The 20,511-nt window shown below is 30.4% G+C and overlaps 3 protein-coding genes across 3 annotated transcripts; all 3 read right to left on the bottom strand.

Annotated features, from left to right (window-relative positions):
* Positions 1-4,546: 4,546 nt before the first annotated feature.
* LOC127811251 (S-protein homolog 5-like) lies at positions 4,547-5,032 on the bottom strand. Its single transcript, XM_052350962.1, has one exon. The coding sequence runs from the start codon at positions 5,030-5,032 to the stop codon at positions 4,547-4,549; it is 486 nt and encodes a 161-aa protein (XP_052206922.1).
* Positions 5,033-12,945: 7,913 nt separating this feature from the next.
* LOC127811250 (S-protein homolog 29-like) lies at positions 12,946-13,377 on the bottom strand. Its single transcript, XM_052350960.1, has one exon. The coding sequence runs from the start codon at positions 13,375-13,377 to the stop codon at positions 12,946-12,948; it is 432 nt and encodes a 143-aa protein (XP_052206920.1).
* A 6,240-nt stretch (positions 13,378-19,617) lies between these two features.
* LOC127811249 (S-protein homolog 29-like) lies at positions 19,618-20,118 on the bottom strand. The gene has a single exon (XM_052350959.1). It carries the CDS (start codon positions 20,116-20,118, stop codon positions 19,618-19,620), a length of 501 nt encoding a protein of 166 aa, XP_052206919.1.
* Positions 20,119-20,511: the final 393 nt, after the last annotated feature.

The raw sequence follows: 20,511 nt of genomic DNA, 5'->3' as shown, positions 1-20,511 counted from the left end.
TTAATTATTTAATTATTTTCTAAATTTAGCGGCGGTTTTTTGAAAACCGCCGCAAAATGTAAAAAAAAACCGCCGCTAAAATAGTATTTTGCGGCGGTTTGCAAACCGCCGCAAAATTTCATTTTTTGCGGCGGTTTTAGAAACCGCCGCTAAAAAACCGCCGCTAAAAATCAAATTTTTTGTAGTGTCTAACCCCCGGTCTTGTTGTCGTGGGACTCTAACCCCTGATCTTTCCGTGGTCCACGCTGTCGTGGGTCTCACTCCCAAGGTTTTATCGTGGCTATACCAACCACACATATTCATCACTTAAAACCGCACATTCTTACTATGCAATGGAACAATTAGGAGATGTAACGGCTTATGTAGCAATAAACGTGATGACAAGGCCTCCATAAACCAAGCATCAGGTCATGCTACGCCCACATAAGAATTCACACATGCGAAATGCCTCTAAATCCACCAGCTCACCTAAAGAACCCAGGTTAGCTCTTAGACTAACCGGGTCATGTAGATGCTTACACATCCCATCACACACAAAACATGTCCCCAAGTGAATGCAACACAGTCCCTATACAGTACACATATCATGATATGCACACAATCAAGGCGAGAATCTGGCAGTACTAGCTCTTTTGGCCTGTCTAGCGCTTATCGTAACAGCCGATGATTGGCGCCCATACATCCAGCCATCAACTGTCACGACCTAGGGTCGATAGTTAGTGAATTTGTACCCCATACCCTTAGACACACTTATAAATAACACTGAACTTAATCACTTTAAGCTTATCATTTCACAAACTACAAACTTTCTCCATGAAAACATAAACTCCATTATATCATTCTTGTGCTCATATCTTCTCATACATAGAAAATCATCTCCACATTCAATAATAAATTATTAATATAAGCTCATTAAATCATAATCAACTCTTCTAAGAACCTAGCCCAATGGGTACGGTATCATTTCCAAAGAAAGCGAAGCGATACGAAGCTTCGTGTCGGACGGAATGAATGACACCAAAATATCACTTACTTAACTTATTTAATCATTAATAGACCCATTATTAACATACAAGTTATGGAATGGTTGCCATGCAGATTAGCGTTATTAATGCGTGGACCCGAGTCACGGTGATGGAGGGAATAAAATACTAGAAATCACGGAGATTTTTACGGGAATTAAAGAACACGAGTAGAGGTTTAAGAGCTTGCCTGTATTTGGCCAATTCTTGACTTTTCAACGCTCCCGATGTGAAGTAAAATGTTCTACAAAAAAATAACAAGTTTATGACTCAGATTAATTAAGTTTAGTCGCACAATCCACATAATCTAACAGTGAAAAATCCATAATTTAAATCTATAACACTTTCGATAATTTAACCCACTTACCGAAATATTTTAAATATCGAATAACCTCAAAAAATCCTTTAATTCCCTCACTTTTCTTCTCTTTTCTTGCTACCGAGCGCCTCCTTCTTCCCTCTCATTTTCTCCTCTGCTCGCTGGCTCAAAGAAGGACAAAATTGGCCTTTAAATTGCCCAAAATTTCTTCTTTTTATATACAATTCAAGTGGCTTTTAAGCCACAAAAAAAAATGGCCAAGACAAGGCCACGCACATGCATACATATATATATATATTTTATATCCCTCCCAAACTCTCCCCCTCTCTCTCTCATCTGTTTCAATTTGAAAGAAATGGCCATTGTGCATTACTTAATCTCCAAGCACACGTGCACAGGCACTCATTTATAAACATATTAATTAATTAAATTTAATTGAAGTTATAGTTTGATTTACTCATTTATTATTATTATGTTAGTGATGTTATCTTTATCATCATTAACATTATTTCACTATTGTTTTGATGTCTTAAATTCTCATATCCTCAATAGGGACCTCAAATACCGAAATTTGATAATTATTTTCGTCTTACAAATTTCAGAATATTATAATAGCCCTCAGAATGACTCAAAAGAATGAGTTTGGCACCATATTTGGGTCATACCTTAGAGTCACATCATGAAGAAAATTACCCTCAAATCATCCTTGATCAGGTTATATAGATCCTAATTTTTTTTTTAAAAAAGGGAATAATTATATCTACTGTTCACATTTCTCTACTTGTCTTATTTGGTTATTCAATTCTAAATACTAAATTGACTATCAAAGTTTACCTAATTAAGAGACAAAAGCCTCGACATTATAGAAATTCAGATAATGTTATATTGGGTCCCAACTTCCTAACATCAATCGTATATTCATTAAATAATTTATTATTTCATTTTGAAATTAGAAAATTGTGGGTGTGCACTTTAATTGCATCTTTCTCGAATTTCAGTAAGCAATTGAATAGGTGAATTTTTAGTGTTATATCATTGGACGGAAACTATTAAATTATAGTTCACTAATGTATTTAAAATTAAATATTAGAATTAACATTAAAATTGCTTAATTAAAAATTTGAACTAAGATAAAAAAAAAATTCAAACATTGATATGGTGAGTTCGTTAATGATTACCATAAAACATCAATAGAATAAACAAATAATCCCATTCCGAGGAGCGATCCCTATACGTGCGGTTCCCTCAATGTTAAGAAGATATTCTCATATATTCCTTTGAATATAATTTTTGATATAATCTTGTATTTTTTATCTCCTTCTAAATCTCTTGAAATAATTTGTTGGTTGTGCAAACCAAAGCGAATAATGACCTTGGGCTATACATCTGAAACCAAGCCAAATATTCCACTTACTTTGGTTGAATTTGGATTAATATACTTGAATTCCATAAGAATTCAATTCTAGGAACATAAAAAAAGCAATAAAAGTTCCATAGGAATTTGGGTATTTTGGTTACAGAAATTGAATTTCGTTGTTGTTTTCACTCCAAACATGAAAAGTTGGAATTGCAAATTAATTCCAAAAATTTTATTAAATTCATTCATTCCAAACAAAGGTTAAATTTTATCCTCTATATAGAACCTTACAAGTATGTTAAGGACATTTTTTTTTTTTCACTTTTACCCCTCAATTGAGTAGGGTCATCTCTTTCTCTAGCTCCCCTTCACTCAATAAGCAGCTAGAATCACCCCAGGGGCATAGTCCAGTGGTCAGGGCGAACGTAGAAAAGGCTTTTCGCTCTCATGTTTGCAGTGTGCTAGTGTTCGAATCTTTGACTGTTGCAATTCCCTGATTTACTCCTTTCGCTAGAATCATGGGGCCGAGCAGCGGGGCGCCTATGATGGAGTTTCATCCAAAAAAAGAAGCAGCTAGAATCAACAACATATCATAGATTATTCTTATATTATGATCTATGAGTACATCATAAGACTATCCCTTACTATCATAAGAACCAATACCTACCATTCATGCCACTTTTCATAACTTCCAGTCTAGTTGGTGTCCCTAAGAGAGAAACAATCTGATCTTACAGACCAATTGCAACCGTGATCCTTTGAGTGATAAGGTAAACAGTACTTGTCATTTGTCGATGTGAATATCATAAACATCAAAGACTTTATCCTTGTAGCCCCAGTGAAAGTGGCAAAAGAGAAGGGTACCATGCCAAAACAGAAGTTGGTAATGAATCTCCAAGTAATATCTTGCCCAATTTTGAGTGATGTGAAAACAGATTTACAGTGAACGTGCAACGGGTCTGGCAGATTGTTCATGACATGGACCGCAACTTTTGGGAGGTCTTATCTTTCTCACCTTGACATTAAGCCAATGAAGCAAATCATAATGAGCGCCATGGAGGGAACTAGGGAAGGAAGGAGCGAGCCGTAGTATTGTTGGGACGGTGAGAACAACATCGATACGCCCACCAAATGTTGGAAGGTACTCCTTCCTACTTCCTAATTCAACCATGGTGTGTGTGGGGTGCTGTGTGAAAGTAATTACAGTATATTGATGTTTTATCGGGATTCCAAAAGGCTTCTCGGTTTCTTTCAGCGTGTTGTGCACGCAGCTTTCCCTGCTTCTTCTTCCAGATTCATTGCTCCGTGACGCCTTCTCAAAGAAGATTGTAGCACATTAATATGGATAAAATTTGGAAGAGAAAAAGAAGAGTAAAAAAACAAAATCCTAATTAAAGAAGAAAGAATAGTAGAGGAGACAAAAATTGGATTTTCAATTGCCTCCTTATTCATGATATTATTTGCCAATTTATAATAGTTTCACATGTCAGAAAAAGAAAATAAATATGGGAACAATTATCCACTATAATGTATGGTATTAAGAAAATACTATCCAGTACTACACTACCACCTCTATCTTAACAAATAAACAAACAAACTAACTAATTATACCATGTTTACTGCACATATCACACATCCTCCAGGAGAAGTCCTCCCGGAGAAGACATCATTCCTCCCGTGCAAGTTTAATTTCCAACACCAAATACGCACAAACTTTTTGCGTAATATAATATCATTTAATGGGAATTCTAATTTCAGAGTTGGAGGCTAATTGAAATTCCAATTTATATATATATTGATCGTTTGAGTACATGAGGGCTCTGCCGCATCCTATCTAATAACAATTATCTAATTCCATAAATACCACTTGGCATAACTACCAATCTTGTTGGTACCACTAAAGTAAATACCGTCTGGTTGTACAGACCAATAGCAGTTTTCATCGTCTGACTGAAAGGTTGTACAGTATACGTTTATGAACTTATCGTAAACATTGAAGACTGCTTCCTTGTTGCCCCAATAACAGTGGCAGAAGAAGAGAGTATTTTGAATAAAGATGTGGGGAACGAATCTCCAAGTAAGATTTTGCCCAGTTTGGAGTATGTGCAACCCAATATCAGTGTCTTTAGATTTACATTGAACTCGCAATGGGTCTGGGAGGTCGTTAATGACATGCACCGCAACTTTTAACCAAAAGCCCTTCTCTTCCTGACCTTGTTGCTCATTGCACGATGTTGAACCGACGAGACAAACCATCATCAACGCCACCGAGGGAAGAAAGAAGTGGCGGAATGTGCTGTAGGGACTCTCAAAATCATGCTGCCTTCGGTTCATGTTTATGATTGTCTGCCTTTGTCGAACATGCGCATAAAAGCAAGCAAGCGCACACAGATATACGATCTTTACAGGTAGAAAGATGAATTGGGATGCATTGCACATACACCCACATATATATACACTTCTCATACATGTACATTATTTTGCCCTAATGGGTAGGCATTGAGAAAAAGTATTAGTTGAGGAAGTGATTTAATGAGCAAAATTGTGGCAAGAATGCAGAATTAATGCTTTATTTGGAATCAAATATTCTTCTTACTTAACAAAAAAAACAAGAGAATCAAATTTGTTAGACGGAAAAGGAAGAGGAAGAAAACTTATTGTTTGGTGGTTCTGGGCTTCTAAATTTTAGTTTTGGTAAGTGAATCAAAAGAGCGTTGATGGAAGAAGACATTGATGATCCCAAACAAGTGAGTTAATGAGCATTCAAAGGTCAATAATAACTTAAACAAATGTCAATTTTTCCTACTCATCATTAATTTAGATATGAAAATATTCATTTTGAGAATTGAGTGAATGGGAACTTTTGTAATTAAAGAGCATAAGTTGTGAATTGTGAAAACAATTTCTTTATAAAATTAAGATACATAATTGACTCTCGTTTATAACGTTTATAATACGAAAAATTTTATCATTATGTAAGTGGGTTTACAAAATTAAATATAAAACTGATGGTTCCATAGAGAGGCATAAGGCTTGTTTAGTAGCAAAGGGGTATACTCAACAAGATGGATTGAATTTCTTAGACACCTATTTTCCTGTTGCAAAGCTTGTTACGGTGAAAATCTTGCTTGCTCTAGCTGCTATGAAGCAATGGGCCCTTGTTCAGTTAGATGTCAAAAATGCTTTTCTAAATAGAGATTTATTTGAGGAAGTATATATATATGGATTTACTTCTTAAGTATAAGCCTTTTGTTTCTGGTATTCAGAGGAATAAGTTAGTGTGTTGTTAATTTGCATAAACCCATCTACGGTTTGAAACAAGCTTCAAGGTAATGGTTTGCCAAATTTTCTCATGCCTTTATTCAGTTTGGTTTTCAGCAATTTAAATCTGATTATTCCTTGTTTATTAAAGGCAATGGGTCTTCCTTTGTGCTTTTCTCATTTATGTGGATAATATCATCATCATTGGTCTGGATTTGACTATTATAGACTCTCTCAAGTCTTTTCTCCGTAGTCAATTTAAGCTGAAGGATCTCGGTCGATTGAGGTATTTTCTTGAGCTTGAAATTGCTCAATCTAAGAGAGATATTTCTTTCTCAAAGACATTACACCTTACAACTCTTAGAAGATATATTGGTTTTCTTAATTGTAAACATGTTAATTTGCCTATGGTTCATTATCTTAAACTAAGTATGCATGAGGGTGAGCTACTTGAAGATTCATCACTCTATCAACGTCTTATTGGCTGGTTACTCTATCTCACCATTTCTGGGCCCAATATCACACTTGCGATTCATAAACTTAGTCAATTTGTATCTCATCCTCGCAAGCCCCATTTAGATGTTGTGCATCACTTATTACAGTATCTCAAATCCACTCCGGGTTAGGGCTTATATTTTTTAGCTTTCTTTGTCTTACAACTTCAGGCATTCTCGAATTCGGATTAGGGGTCATGTTTGGATACACGTCGTTCAGTTACTAGTTAGTATGTATTTCTAGATAATTCTTTGGTCTCATGGAAATCTAAGGAATAAACCATGGTGTCTAGGTCATCAGCTGAGGTTGAGTACCGTGCTTTAGCTTCTATTGCTAGCGAGATTACTTAGCTTACTTAGATTTTGGTGGATTTTCAGGTTTCTACCTCATCTCTTGCTTTGCTTTTTTGTGACAATCAAGCTGCCATGCACATTGCCAACAACCCCTTATTTCATGAACATACCTAACACATAGAGCTTGATTGTCATTTTATTCGGGACAAAGTGATTGTTGGTCACATCAAGCTTCTTCCTATTCGGTCTCATCATCAATTAGCAGATTTATTTACTAAAGCTCTCCCAACTCTTCAATTGTTTTCCTTATTGTCCAAGATGGTCGTTGTTAATCCTCATGGTCCATCTTAAGAGAGAGTAATAGAGTTCGTTGTGAATTTTGTATTTTTATTGTATTGTTTTATTTACTTTGCATTTTCTATATTTTTTGTTTTGTGTTTACAAGCCTGCATTGGCAATTTTGTAATTCAACAATGTATTAGTTTTAGGGTATTTAAGCCAAAGTCAATAATGAGAAAGATCAATGAACTACAAGAAAACGTGTGTTTAGAGACGGATTTTTTCGTCTCAAATTGGAGACGAATTTGGAGACTAAACTATTTTGAGACGGATTTAGAAACAGTAAAAATCCATCTTAAATTTGAGACGGATTTAGAGACGAAAAAAAATCCGTCTCAAATTAAAGATGGATTTAGAGATGGGAAAAATCTGTCTAAAAAATTTGAGATGGATTTTGAGTCGGATTTATTTCCGTCTCTAATTACATACGAATTTTTTCCCGTCTCTAAATTCGTCTTTAATTTGAGACGAAAAAAATTTCGTCTCAAATTTGAGATGATTTTTGAGACGGAAAAATTTTCATCTCGAATTAGAGATAGTACAAAATCCGTCTCAGATTTGAGACAAATTTTTATTTCTATTTTGAGATAGATTTTTTCCGTCTTAAAATCTGTCTTTAATCGGAAATTAAATATAATTATTTAATTTAAAGTCTATTGAAAGTTTATTTAAATATATAAATAATAAAATAAAAAATTTAATGAAAAGTATATTAGAAAATGTAAACTAAATATAAAATTTTATAAAACACACACTCCATTTTAATTAGTAATATTAATAATATATATACTACATTTTAATATTATGAAACTCTATAAATAAAATATATACTAAACATACACTACATTTTAAATTTTAAGGAGGTAAAATGGGGGAATCAAATATTAAAAAATAATTAAATTAAAAGTTAATCAATCTACAACTTACGATGATTAAATAACTAAAAAACCTTTAAATCAATTAAAAAATGTTAAATAATAAAATCATAGACATGCAATAATAAATAAATAAATAATTTTCTTAAAGGAATCAACAAAAAAAAAAAAAAATGGTGCTACCTATGCGACTCGTGTCACATTCAGTAGATGTTTAACTAACATTTATTCATATATATACTATATTCATCTCATGAATATTGACATGTGACTCATTAAACTTTAAGATTAATATTTCATACTAATTAAAAGTAATAGTCCATGTGTCAATTTATAATCGATTTATCATATTTTTCTTTTATGAGAAATCTAAGGACTGTTCATTTATTTAAGGATGCATGATAGGTTAAAGACATATTCAATTAATTAACCCTTAAAGATTTCGACAATGTCATTCACAGTAAGATGGTGAACACCTTTAGTACAAGAATTTAGACTTGTTATAATAAATTAATTTGTTACAATACGTATGAAAATTCTGACAACATACTTATTGTGACGAAATGACACTACAATAAAATAATAGTTTAGACACAAAATTTTGAGACGAAATTTTTTGAGACAAATTTAGAGATGGAAGAGACGGGAGAAAATCTTAATCTAAAAAGAATGGTTAATGAGTATTCAAAGATCAACAATAATTTAAACAAATACATAAAAAAGTTAATAATATTTTGACCAAGTATCCCTTTATATCCAACTCATTAGTTGAGTAATCATATTTCATTTGAAAACTGAAAAGTTGTTGATTGTTAAAATATTTTTTTTTTTTGTAAAATTAATGAAAATAAGAAGGGTACATAATTGATTATTCTTTTATTTTTTACGAAGCGTTGGTATAAGAGAAGTTTTTAGATTCATGGGATTTATGATTCTTAAGAATATTTAATTATCAAAATTTATGCAATTTTATGTTTAGTTAGTTTTAAATATTCTCAGGGATAATGTTGGGTATTTTTTTTATGAGAATTTTACATTTTTATATTTGGTTTAAATGTAGCATTCCTAGAAATTCATGTTATTTTTTCAAAATTCCCCTTATTTGATTTTTTATTTAAAAATGATAAATTCCTTCTAATATTTAAAATATTAAGACCCACAACCACTTTAAAATATCAAAAAATATCATTTTGTTTTACACATTATGTATATATGTGTGTGTGTATATATATACATAATATATATATGTTTGTATAAGAAGGGTAATGGGTGTTTTAGTCTTTTATTTGTTAAAAACTTTCCCTAGTTCATGGGAATCCAAGATTTTCAATCCCCCATAGAAGTTTTTTTGTGAAAAAATTGATTAAAAATAAATTCAGTTTCTTAGGATTCTTTTTTAAAAAATTTGTATCAAATATGGGAATATAGATTCCCAATCAAACATTCCCATAAATCTAAAAATTTTTCCTCTACCAAATGCTTTCTTAAGAAATGACAAGGGAGAATGCTCAAGAGAAGTGGAATGACTCATTTATTTCTAAGGAGATTTTTTTTATTAATTAAATATCTCTAAGGAGATTAACATTTACTCGACTCTTATCCTCTTCCTGATATATATCACAAAAGATTAACAAATCTAGATTTTACTTAAGAGATCTTTTATCACTTGAGAATTGGCAATCTATTTTAAAAAATTTAAAATTTAAGCAACGAAAATTAAAGTAGCTAGAACCCTCTTGATTAAAAAAATAGGAGCAAAATTTATCCTTTTCTTTTTGGGTGAATATTAACGCAAGTGAATTATGAGAATTTATTAGTGAGTAAATGGTTAACATAAAAGCATCAATATAATAGAAATAGGAAGAAGTCTACAAATTCCACTATTATCTACACTTTAAAGAATAATGTTTTTATATTGAGTCAATTGGGATCGATAGAATAAGTTAATAATCATTCATAGTGTGAGACAATTAACATTATCAACCCATTTCAAAACCTCTAAAACTCTTAGAATTGAAATTTTGATTTTTACAGTTTGTTTCTTTGTTTTGTTCAGATGAAACTTTTCTTTGTTAGTTTTTTCTCTACAGAATTTGTTTTGGTTGTAATGCTTGGAGTATGCCTAAGCAGATAGTTGTAGATGCTTTTGTGATCTTTCGTTTATTAAAATTTTTATTTAAAGAAAAAGAATTCATTTGAGAAATTTAAAATAAATTCTTATGTTTGAAATAAAAAGAAAGTCTAACAATTGAAATTTTATTTACCAACAAACTTTAGAATTTGAATTTCGATCAAGTTTGTTAGAATTGTTAAATAAAGAATTAAAATTCTCAAACACTACTTATTTATTTTATTCCCACAGTTACACTTTCCTATCTATTATATTATTTGGGGGTTTTTTTTTTCATCTTCCTAGATCTCCTTTTCTGTCTATTATTTTGATTTTATCCTATAGTTGATTCAATTTGAACAAAAACATTTTTATTTTATTTTTTTTGCATTTGATGGGGACATTCGTCAATATTAACTAATGAGAAATTAAACTGACTACCTATTAATATTTACTAGACTATTTTAATATTTGTATGCATAATATCATATTTATATACGAAATAATATCATTTTAAATTATATATGTGAATGCACAAATTTATAAATGACTAGTACCAACTCTAACTTGTATCATGTAAGCACGCACAAATATCAGATATATTTCACATTTATACTTAACTACAATTATCCACACATATAATTATCTCATTCTGACCTTTTTTACCAAAAAAAATAATCCAAAGAAACTATAAAGAGAGCACACAATATATTTTTTTTACTAGAATAACATTATTAACATGATTGTTTCTTTATTTCCTCTATATATATCATCATATATAAGAATCCTACCAATCATATTTCTTTGTGTAAGTCTCATTGGTACCACTAAAATAAAACCCATCTGATCGTACATACCAGTAGCAGCTCTTATCTTTGGAATGCAAAATTGAACAGTGGCTGCCCATGTCATGATTATAAACATAAGAATTTTTATCACTCAGGAATAATGTTGAGTATTCTTTTTTGAAAATCTTACATGATTTCTATATTTGGTTTAAATGTACCATTCTTAGAAATCCATGTTATTTTTTCAAAATTCCCCTTATTTGATTTTTTGTTTAAAAATAATAAATTCCTTCTAATATTTAAAATATTAAGACCCACAACCACTTTAGAAAATCAAAAAATATCATTTTGTTTTACACATTATGTATATATGTGTGTGTGTGTATATACATAATATAAATATATGTTTGTATAAGAGAGTAAGGGGTGTTTTAGTCTTTTTATTTGTTAAAAACTTTCCCTAATTCATGGGAATCCAAGATTTTCAATCCCTCATAGAAATTTTTTTGTGAAAAAATTGATTAAAAATAAATCCTGTTTCACATGATTCTTTTTTAAAAAAATTGTATCAAATATGAGAATATAGATTTTCAATCTAACATTCTCATAAATCTAAAAATTTTTCCTCTACCAAACGCTCTCTTAAAAAATGACAAAGGAACATACTCAAGAGAAGTGGAATAACTCATTTATCTCTAAGGAGATTTTTTTTATTAATTAAATATCTCTAAGGAGATTAACATTTACCCGACTCTAATCCTTTTCTCGAAATATATCACAAAAGATTAACAAATCTAGATTTTACTTGAGAGATCTTTTATCACTTGATAATTTGCAATCTATTTTAAAAAATTTAAAATTTAAGCAACGAAAATTAAAGTAGCTAGAACCTCTTGATTAAAAAAATAGGAGCAAAATTTATCCTTCTTTTTTTGGGTGAATATTAATGCAAGTGAATTATGAGAATTTATTAGTGAGTAAATGGTTAACATAAAAGCATCAATATAATAGAAATAGGAAGAAATCTACAAATTCCACTATTATCTACACTTTAAAGAATAATGTTTTTTATATTGAGTCAATTGGGATCGATAGAATAAGTTAATAATCATTCATAGTGTGAGACAATTAACATTATCAACCTATTTCAAAACCTCTAAAACTCTTAGAATTGAAATTTTGATTTTTACAGTTTGTTTCTTTGTTTCGTTCAGATGAAACTTTTCTTTGTTAGTTTTTTCTCTACAGAATTTGTTTTGGTTGTAATGCTTGGAGCATGCCTAAGCCGATAATTGTAGATGCTTTTGTAATCTTTCCTTTATTGAAATTTTTTATTTAAAGAAAAAAAATTAATTTGAGAAATTTACAATAAATTCTTATGTTTGAAAAAAAAAAAAAGGTCTAACAATTGAAATTTTATTTACCTTCAAACTTTAGAATTTGAATTTCGATCAAAGTTTGTTAGAATTGTTAAATAAAGAATTAAAAGTCTCAAACACTACTTATTTATTTTATTCCCACAGTTACACTTTCCTATCTATTATATTATTTGGGGTTTTTTTTTTTCATCTTCCTAGATCTCCTTTTCTGTCTATTATTTTGATTTTATCCTATAGTTGATTCAATTTGAACAAAAACATTTTTATTTTATTTGTTTTGCATTTGATGAGGACATTCATCAATATTAACTAATGAGGAAATTAATTAAACTGACTACCTATTAATATTTATTAGACTATTTTAATATTTTTATGCATAATATCATATTTAGATGCGAAATAATATCATTTTAAATTATATATGTGAATGCACAAATTTACAAATGACTAGTACCAATCCTAACTTGTATCGTGTAAGTGCATACAAGGGACATATCAGATATATATTTCACATTTATCTCTAATTACAATTATGCATGCATATAATTATTTTGATTATCCGATTCTGATCTTTTCCACGAAAAAAAAAAAATCCAAAAACACTATAAAAGAGAACAAACAAGATATTTTTTTACTAGAATAACATTATTAACATGATTGTTTCTTTATTTCCCCTATATATATCATCATATATAAGAATCCTATGACTAGTACCAATCATATTTCTTTGTGTAAGTCTCATTGGTACCACTAAAATAAAACCCATCTGATCGTACAGACCAGTAGCAGCTCTTATCTTTGGAATGCAAAATTGAACAATGGTTGCCCATGTCATGATTATAAACATCAAAAAATTTATCCTTGGAGCCCCAGTAGAAGTGGCAGTAAAAGAGAGTGTCTATGAACACGTTGGGAACAAATCTCCAAGTAAGATCTTGCCTAGGTTGGAGTGTTTGCAGGCCGAGATCATCATCTTTAGATTGACAACGAACCCTTATTGGGTCTGGGAGGTTGTTAACGACATGGACTGCACTTCTCATCCAGAAGCCCTTCTCTTCCTCGTCTTGCTGCCGACACAGCGTTGGGCCAATGAAACAAATCATCATCAATGCCATTGAAGGAAGGAAGAAGCGCGACATTGTCTTCATGAGACCTTCAAAACGATGTTGTCTTTGGTGCATATATGTTTATGAATCTAGCTGTCTGTGGTGGTACACACACACACGTGTGTATATATATATACACTTTTGGTTCATTATTTTACCCTAATGGGTAAGCACAGAAGGAAGGTATTAGTTGAGAAAATGATTTAATGAGCAATACTGAGAGAAGAAGGAAAGGAAAGGTTTGCTAGAATGCCAGCCCAGCCTCTTTTAGGATTGGCAAGTGAATCAATGAGCATGACGCAATAAATATGGTTTAGTACATGTTTTTATTTATGTATTTTTATATTTTTTTTGGTATGGTTACTTAAATTTTTTACTGTCTCAATTATCCCCCTAAATTTGATTGTTGAGTCAATTAATCTCTATACTTTGGTATTTTTTTCGGATGGTAATTTTAATTTTTTATTGTTCCAATTATCCCTTAAAACCTATGTACTTTCATGTATAAAAAAATAAGTAAATGAGATGATAAAATACATGTCCTAATCTCAAGCACAATGGTGAAGTTGTAATATATTTATTAAATTTTATTTTTACTATTTAAATAATTTAATTAATTGGTGATAAATGAATCCCATTTTATAAAATGTCAAATTAACTAATTAAATTGTTTAACTATTGAAAACAATGTGTAATAAAATATAAATTATCTGGAAATAAGATTCATTTATTGCACTTTAACCATAACCCTTAAGGCAACGATAAACATTATCCATGTTCAAAATATATCTTTAATTTAGAAACATATAAAAAATTAAAAATTTAAGAATTTTTCTACTAAACTTTGATTATCTAACTTTAATTAAAAGTGTGATTTGTTAATCAATATAGATAAATTAGTAGAAGTATATTCAAACACAAACACTCCAAGATTTTGTATAAATTTGAGTTTAATAGCATGTGCCCTCTCTCTTTAAATTAAAGTTTGAATATTTGACTATAAGCAATAATCACCCTAGTTTTTGTCAAGGAAGCAAAAGCTCGTTATAATGGTCCATTGCTAACAAGACCACCCTTATAACAAGTAAACACCCTTAAGGGAGATCTTCTCACACATTAGTGATTTCAAACTTAATAAAATGACTTACAAACCATTACAATGATCAAAGAAGAAAAAAGAAACAAACAATAGAAGTACAACTCAGTTGACTACTTGAACACCTTCAACTCTAAACACAGTACTTAAGAGCTCGGTAAGTAAATGTTGATGCTAATATATAAGATTCTTTTATAACCCTTTCATTAGCCTCTAGCTAAATAAGTAAGTCGAAGTAGCTGCCATCAGTGTCAAAAATTATATCATAGCACCTTTTTGAATTTCATGAAAAGTCTCCATTAATCTTGTGATTTTTTTAGGTTTGTAGGGAAAAGAAGTTTTGCAGGTTAATCTTTTAAATAAGAATAAGTCAACAACGAACAGGTCAAGCATAATTAATGCCATGCAAAAAAAAAAAAAAAATCATATTGGTGGTCGGTAAAATTTCTACAGATTATCAGATATGATTTTTGACTATTAGAATAGAAATAATTTTAAAAAATAAGCAAAGCAATAACCATTAACAGATTTTAACAAAATGAAAAGAGATCAATTCTAGAGCAGCTCTTAACTTGCACCAAAGAGGAGAAAGTGGTTCTGGAGGCAAACGATGATAAGGACTATTTGTGGTCATTTTAATGAAAGATATTAACGTTTCAGGATAAGGAAATATTTTTTTAGTTCACAAAAAAAAAAAAAAAATCACATAAAACTTATGAAGTAAAATTTAAATGTGTGTGAGATAAAGAGTGAACAATGTGCTTCAAAAATATGGCAAAGATTAGGGTTTGTTTACTTGTGAAAAATTAAAATAGTTTTCTTCAAAAAATATTTACAAAGATAGAAAATTAGAAACTGTTTTCAAAATGGTTTTTTTATATAAATTAAAAGATAAAAAATAATTTTTTTATTTTTTAAAATTGTTATAGATTTTAAAAAACATCTTAAAAATATGTTCTTTAGGGAAAATATGCTTCTTTCTTTTTAATTTGAGCCCCTCTTAATCTTATGAATAAGAACTTTTTTCCTTTTGCTTCTCTTTTCCTAGTGTTTCATTCACACTCACCCACCCACTCACCACTCCTCTTTTCATCAGGCCACTTTGGCCATTCACCTCTTCCTTTACTGTTAATTTTTACATTTCTTCTTCTACATGATTTTAAACTTTTTATTTTTATTTTTTGAAGTTTAAAACTAGTTTTGATTTTAGAGAAATGAACGTGTTTTTTTTTATTTTTCTCTGATTTTTTGTAGAAATGAAAATATGGAAATATAGATGAAAACTAAAAATGAAAAATAGAAAATATTTTTTGCAAGTAAATAGGGATTATATTTTTTGAAACTTAAATTTTAATTTTGATAGTTTTTGGTTGTCGAAAATGAAGTTTTGAAGAATTAGATTGGCTTCTCAAATTAGTCGTATTCAATTTTGCAAGATTTTGGTTGACTAAACTCAAACTTTGGTCAACCAAATTGATTTTGAAAAATTGTTTCGGACTATGTTAGATGACTTTGGTTAACTAAATTTTATCTTTAGTCAACTAAACTAAAATGTCAAAACTTTAAAAACCATATGGCCTATATATAGTGATGATCCAAAATGAAGGGCACACAACCTATCTTTGATTGACTAAACAAGCTTGAGAGACAAATGTGTTCCCTTGCCCTCTCCAATAACTGTGTGGAAATTATCAATGGGGCAAACAACCATACTTTTTTATTTAAATAAAAAACTGAATATTGAATAAGAGAGGGGATCTAGTCTTAGTATTACTTTAATGGGCCTTTTGTTAGGATCAAATCACTCTTATATAACTTGTTAAAATTGATTCATGCACAAACTAAGAATAATAAATAAAAATTAAATATGAAAAATAACAACACAAAAACAAATTAATGTGGTTCGACTCAATAGCTTAGATCAATGAACCCACCACAAGGGGATAATTTTCTAACCAAAACCCACTAATCTCATGGTCACACCACACACCAGAGTTATGTTATCAAGTTGTGAGACTTACTCGAGATACACCACCATAACTAATCTGGATATATATCTCTTCATATATTATTGTGAATAGTCCACCAAACACTGAATCAAGGCTGCCTATTTAAAAGCACGAAATAACAATCACAACAAAATTAAGCTTTCCAAACATATCCTAATCCTCCTACTAATTAAAATCATCATCTAATAAAAATTAATTGAGAGATCTTTCCTACATCAGATTGATCTTACTATTACGAAATTAAAATCATCATTTAATTAGTAAACAATTTAATCAACTCGGGTTTTAAATGACCAATTGTACTCTTTACTATTGGGAAGTCTATGTATCTGAGATATTTGTCTTTGGTTTGACCATGAAAACAATGTCCAAAAATCATTAGAAACCCTAAATCCTTTGGTGGCTAAAACTATGCAATTTTTCTACTTTGTTAGAGAGGGTTATCAAGAGACATTAAAAAAACGAAAATGCTTTCATCCAAAAATGCAAAATTGCTTGGCCTCCTGCTCTCTCTCCCTTTCTTATGGCTGCTTTTAGCAACCACCTTCCTTTCGCCGCCTCGGAGGATGTAGCGACGGTCGTCGCCTGATCTCGCCTCTCACACAACGATCATCACTACATCCTCCGCGGCGAAGGCAGCGAGGGGAAGATGATTGTTGAAAGCGGCCATGGGAAGGGTAGAGAGGAGATGACTAAGCAATTTTGTAATTGGTGTGAGAGTATTTTCGCCATTTTGACACCTTGATAACCTTCTCTAGCAAAGTAACATTTTTCAAAATTATGTAGCACTCTTAGCATTTCAATACATCCTTCGCATAGTTTGCATGATTTTGTAATCAAAATGAATCTCTCGAGGAAGGAGTCTAGGAGTTATGAATAAACCATCACCTTTTTTTTATTTTTTTATTTACACCTATGTGGGATTGTCCATTCCATAATGGCATTTAAGTTTGGAGCACAAAACTTGCAACATATATATAGTCTTGGCTCATATATGTGTATACATACATATCATTTGAAAGGCAAATAGAAAGTAAAATTTAGAAGAAAGAGGTTCATAGGTTTGAGACTCTAAACCAATTCTATAATTATTTTATGTTCAAGAATAAAAAAAAAAGGCTCTTGGAAATGCTTTTGTAATTTTAATTTTGAAAATTATTTCTCTTCACTTAAATTACTCCCTAATTACATTCACTCTATTTCTTTAAATATTGATTTTGTCTTCACTTTCTTTCTTTGGATTACACACGCATGCATATATATATATATATATAATACTTTGCTTCTCTGAATTTTTCATATCATCGGGTGGCTAAAGTTAGGTCTCACGTATAAACCTATCAATGGACTGAATATGTTCTTTTGTTAAAATAAGAAAGATAAAATTATATCGAAATAAGATTAGAATGCTTTCTGACTTAAATATAAAATGATCAAAATAAGAGTGGAAAGTATTCTAAAATTTTTATCAAACTATTTGTTGAATTTTTAAAATGCATTGGAACATATATGGGTCATTTTTTTTTTTTTTTTATCTATAAAGTTTCATACAGGGGCAAAGCCGCATGAGGCCCAGTGAGGGAAGCTAGATTTTTTTTAATTATATTTTTTTTATAATGATTTACTATTAGAAATAAAAAATATATTATATTTTACTTCTAGAAATAAAAAAAAAATAAGTATTGAAGAAAACAAGTATATAATGGTCTAATAATAATTAAAAACCATCACAATATTTTTTATAATTTGCTTATAATTTTATTTTTTTACAATAATGATGTAAATAAACCTAAGTATTGAAGAAAATTATGAAACAAAGAAAGGAAGTATGGATGAAATTTATATTGAAGAAAATGAACAAATTAACAAAACAAATATTGAGTAAATTAATGTTGCATAACTTCTTATGAATCTCAGGCTAAGAAACACAATAATGAATTATAGTGTTAGTTTTCAAAATCAAATTAGAAGAGTCTACTTGCAAAGAAGTCTGTGTTAGTCTCGAAATTAAGACAATTTATTCTAGTTTAGTTCAATGATTGGTGATTGGTTGGAATATAGTATATGCAAATATGTCACATTTTGCTTATATTGCTATCTTTTTAAAACAAATAATAAGGAACAAGAAGATAATGATTTTTTTTGTGAAAGAAGGCTTCAATAATTTTTTTTTTTTATAAAAAAATATAGACTTTAAGTTCATGTTAAAACTGCTAATAGTGCACATAATTAAACTCGAAATAACTATGAAATCTTAATGAATATCAAGAGTAAAATATTGAGACAGTTTTCTTCAGATAGTTAGAATAAATACTGTGTGATTATCAAATTCGTCTGAATGCATCAATTGATTGTGTTCGACTTCTTATATAGTAAGAACTAGCATTTCGTGGTCATGACAAATCTAAAAATTTAAATAATCAAGGTAACTTTCTTGAACAATTACAATTTTTAGTATGAAAAATCATAAGGAACAATTGTAAAAAAAAAATTTATTTTAATATTACCGTTATTATCTTATTTTTAAAATTATATTTTTTGTATTTAAGTTCATCCTACTAAATCAAAATCTTGGCTTTGCCCCTAGTCTCAGATAAATTTATCTAGAGTGGGGGATAAATTTATCTATAAAATGCTAAATAAGAAATTACGTAATTGTTTTTAGTGAGTTGACAAATAAATTTAATAAATACAATGAAAAATACTTTTGTCTGAAATATTTTCAATATCTTATTTTTTTCAACACATATATTGATTAACAAATATAACCTTAATACAATATCGTCGCTCACATATATGTACACGAATTAAGTTGTTTAATAGAATCATTTTTTAAGTTTTGGTTACTGAATAAACAAGCATTGATGGTTTAACATAATGATTGTTCAAAAAAAGAGTTAATGAGAGTATTCAATAGTAGTTATAGCAATCATTTTTTGTAATTAAAAATATATTCTTATAGTTAAAATATATATTGTGTGTTAGAGTGACAACTAGCAACCTAAATGCTAACCTTATAATCAATAAATAAAAAAAATAATTATTTAAGAGTCATGACAAGGAGAACCAATGACAAATGATATATGAACTTTTATTCTTTGATATAGATAGAAAGATGGATAGGAGAATGAGTACATGAGACACAACATGAGTAGCGCACGATTGGTCTCAAATCAATGACCTGTTCTTCCAGTCATGCCATTTGACATAACTCCCTGCATAGTTGGTACCACTAAAATAGAAACCATCTGGTCTTACAGACCAATAGCAACTATAATCTTTGGAGTGGCGATGTGTACAGAAGTCATCTATGTAGTTATTGTAAACATCAAAGATCTGATCCTTGAAGCCCCAATAAAAATGGCAGAAGAAGAGAGTGTTGGCTGGGAACACGTGAGGACGAAATCTCCAAGTGAGATTTTGGTTAGGTCGCAAGGTCTGCACGCCAATGTCATCGTCCTTTGATTGACAGCGAACAATCAATAGGCCCGAGACATTGTTAAAGACACGGACAGCGGTTTTCCTGAAAAAGGCCTTCATTGCCTCATCTTGATGATCGCATGATGTTGAGCTAATGAAACAAGCAATCGTCAGCAGCATTATTGAAGGAAGGAAGAATTGTGACATTATCTTGCTCAGACTCCAAGAACGGTATGCTCTTTGGAGCATGTTTATGTCTACCTATATATCTATCTTTGATGAAGTTGCACATACACTTGCGCGCGCACACACACACATATATATATATACATTTTTTGGGAAGTTGTTTGGTTGAACCCTCTTCGATCAGCTTTGGCAAGTGAATAAATGAGCATTGATGGAGTAACACAATGGCCATTCAAAGGGTGGGTTGAGCATTCAATGGCTGTAACAATTATACCACCCATGTAACTAATTTCTTAAAATGGTTTTGGAATTGAAAAATTGTGAATTCTTTGCTTTAGTCCAATATGACTTGAGCCCAGGATCAAAAGGTTATAGGGCCTTTCTCTTGCTGCTACATTCAAAAGGGATTTATACTAAAAAGGGTAAGAATTCCAGAATTTCAAAGGGGTAATCATG

The sequence above is a fragment of the Diospyros lotus genome, chromosome 10, assembly GCF_014633365.1.
Source record: "Diospyros lotus cultivar Yz01 chromosome 10, ASM1463336v1, whole genome shotgun sequence".
Lineage (NCBI taxonomy): Eukaryota > Viridiplantae > Streptophyta > Magnoliopsida > Ericales > Ebenaceae > Diospyros > Diospyros lotus.
The sequence above is the reverse complement of the archived record's forward strand: the minus strand, read 5'-3'. Positions and strand labels throughout refer to the sequence as shown.

Coding starts and splice junctions, on each gene's coding strand:
- LOC127811251 (XM_052350962.1), bottom strand. CDS start 5,032: ATGAACCGAAGGCAGCATGATTTTGAGAGTCCCTACAGCACATTCCGC.
- LOC127811250 (XM_052350960.1), bottom strand. CDS start 13,377: ATGTCGCGCTTCTTCCTTCCTTCAATGGCATTGATGATGATTTGTTTC.
- LOC127811249 (XM_052350959.1), bottom strand. CDS start 20,118: ATGCTCCAAAGAGCATACCGTTCTTGGAGTCTGAGCAAGATAATGTCA.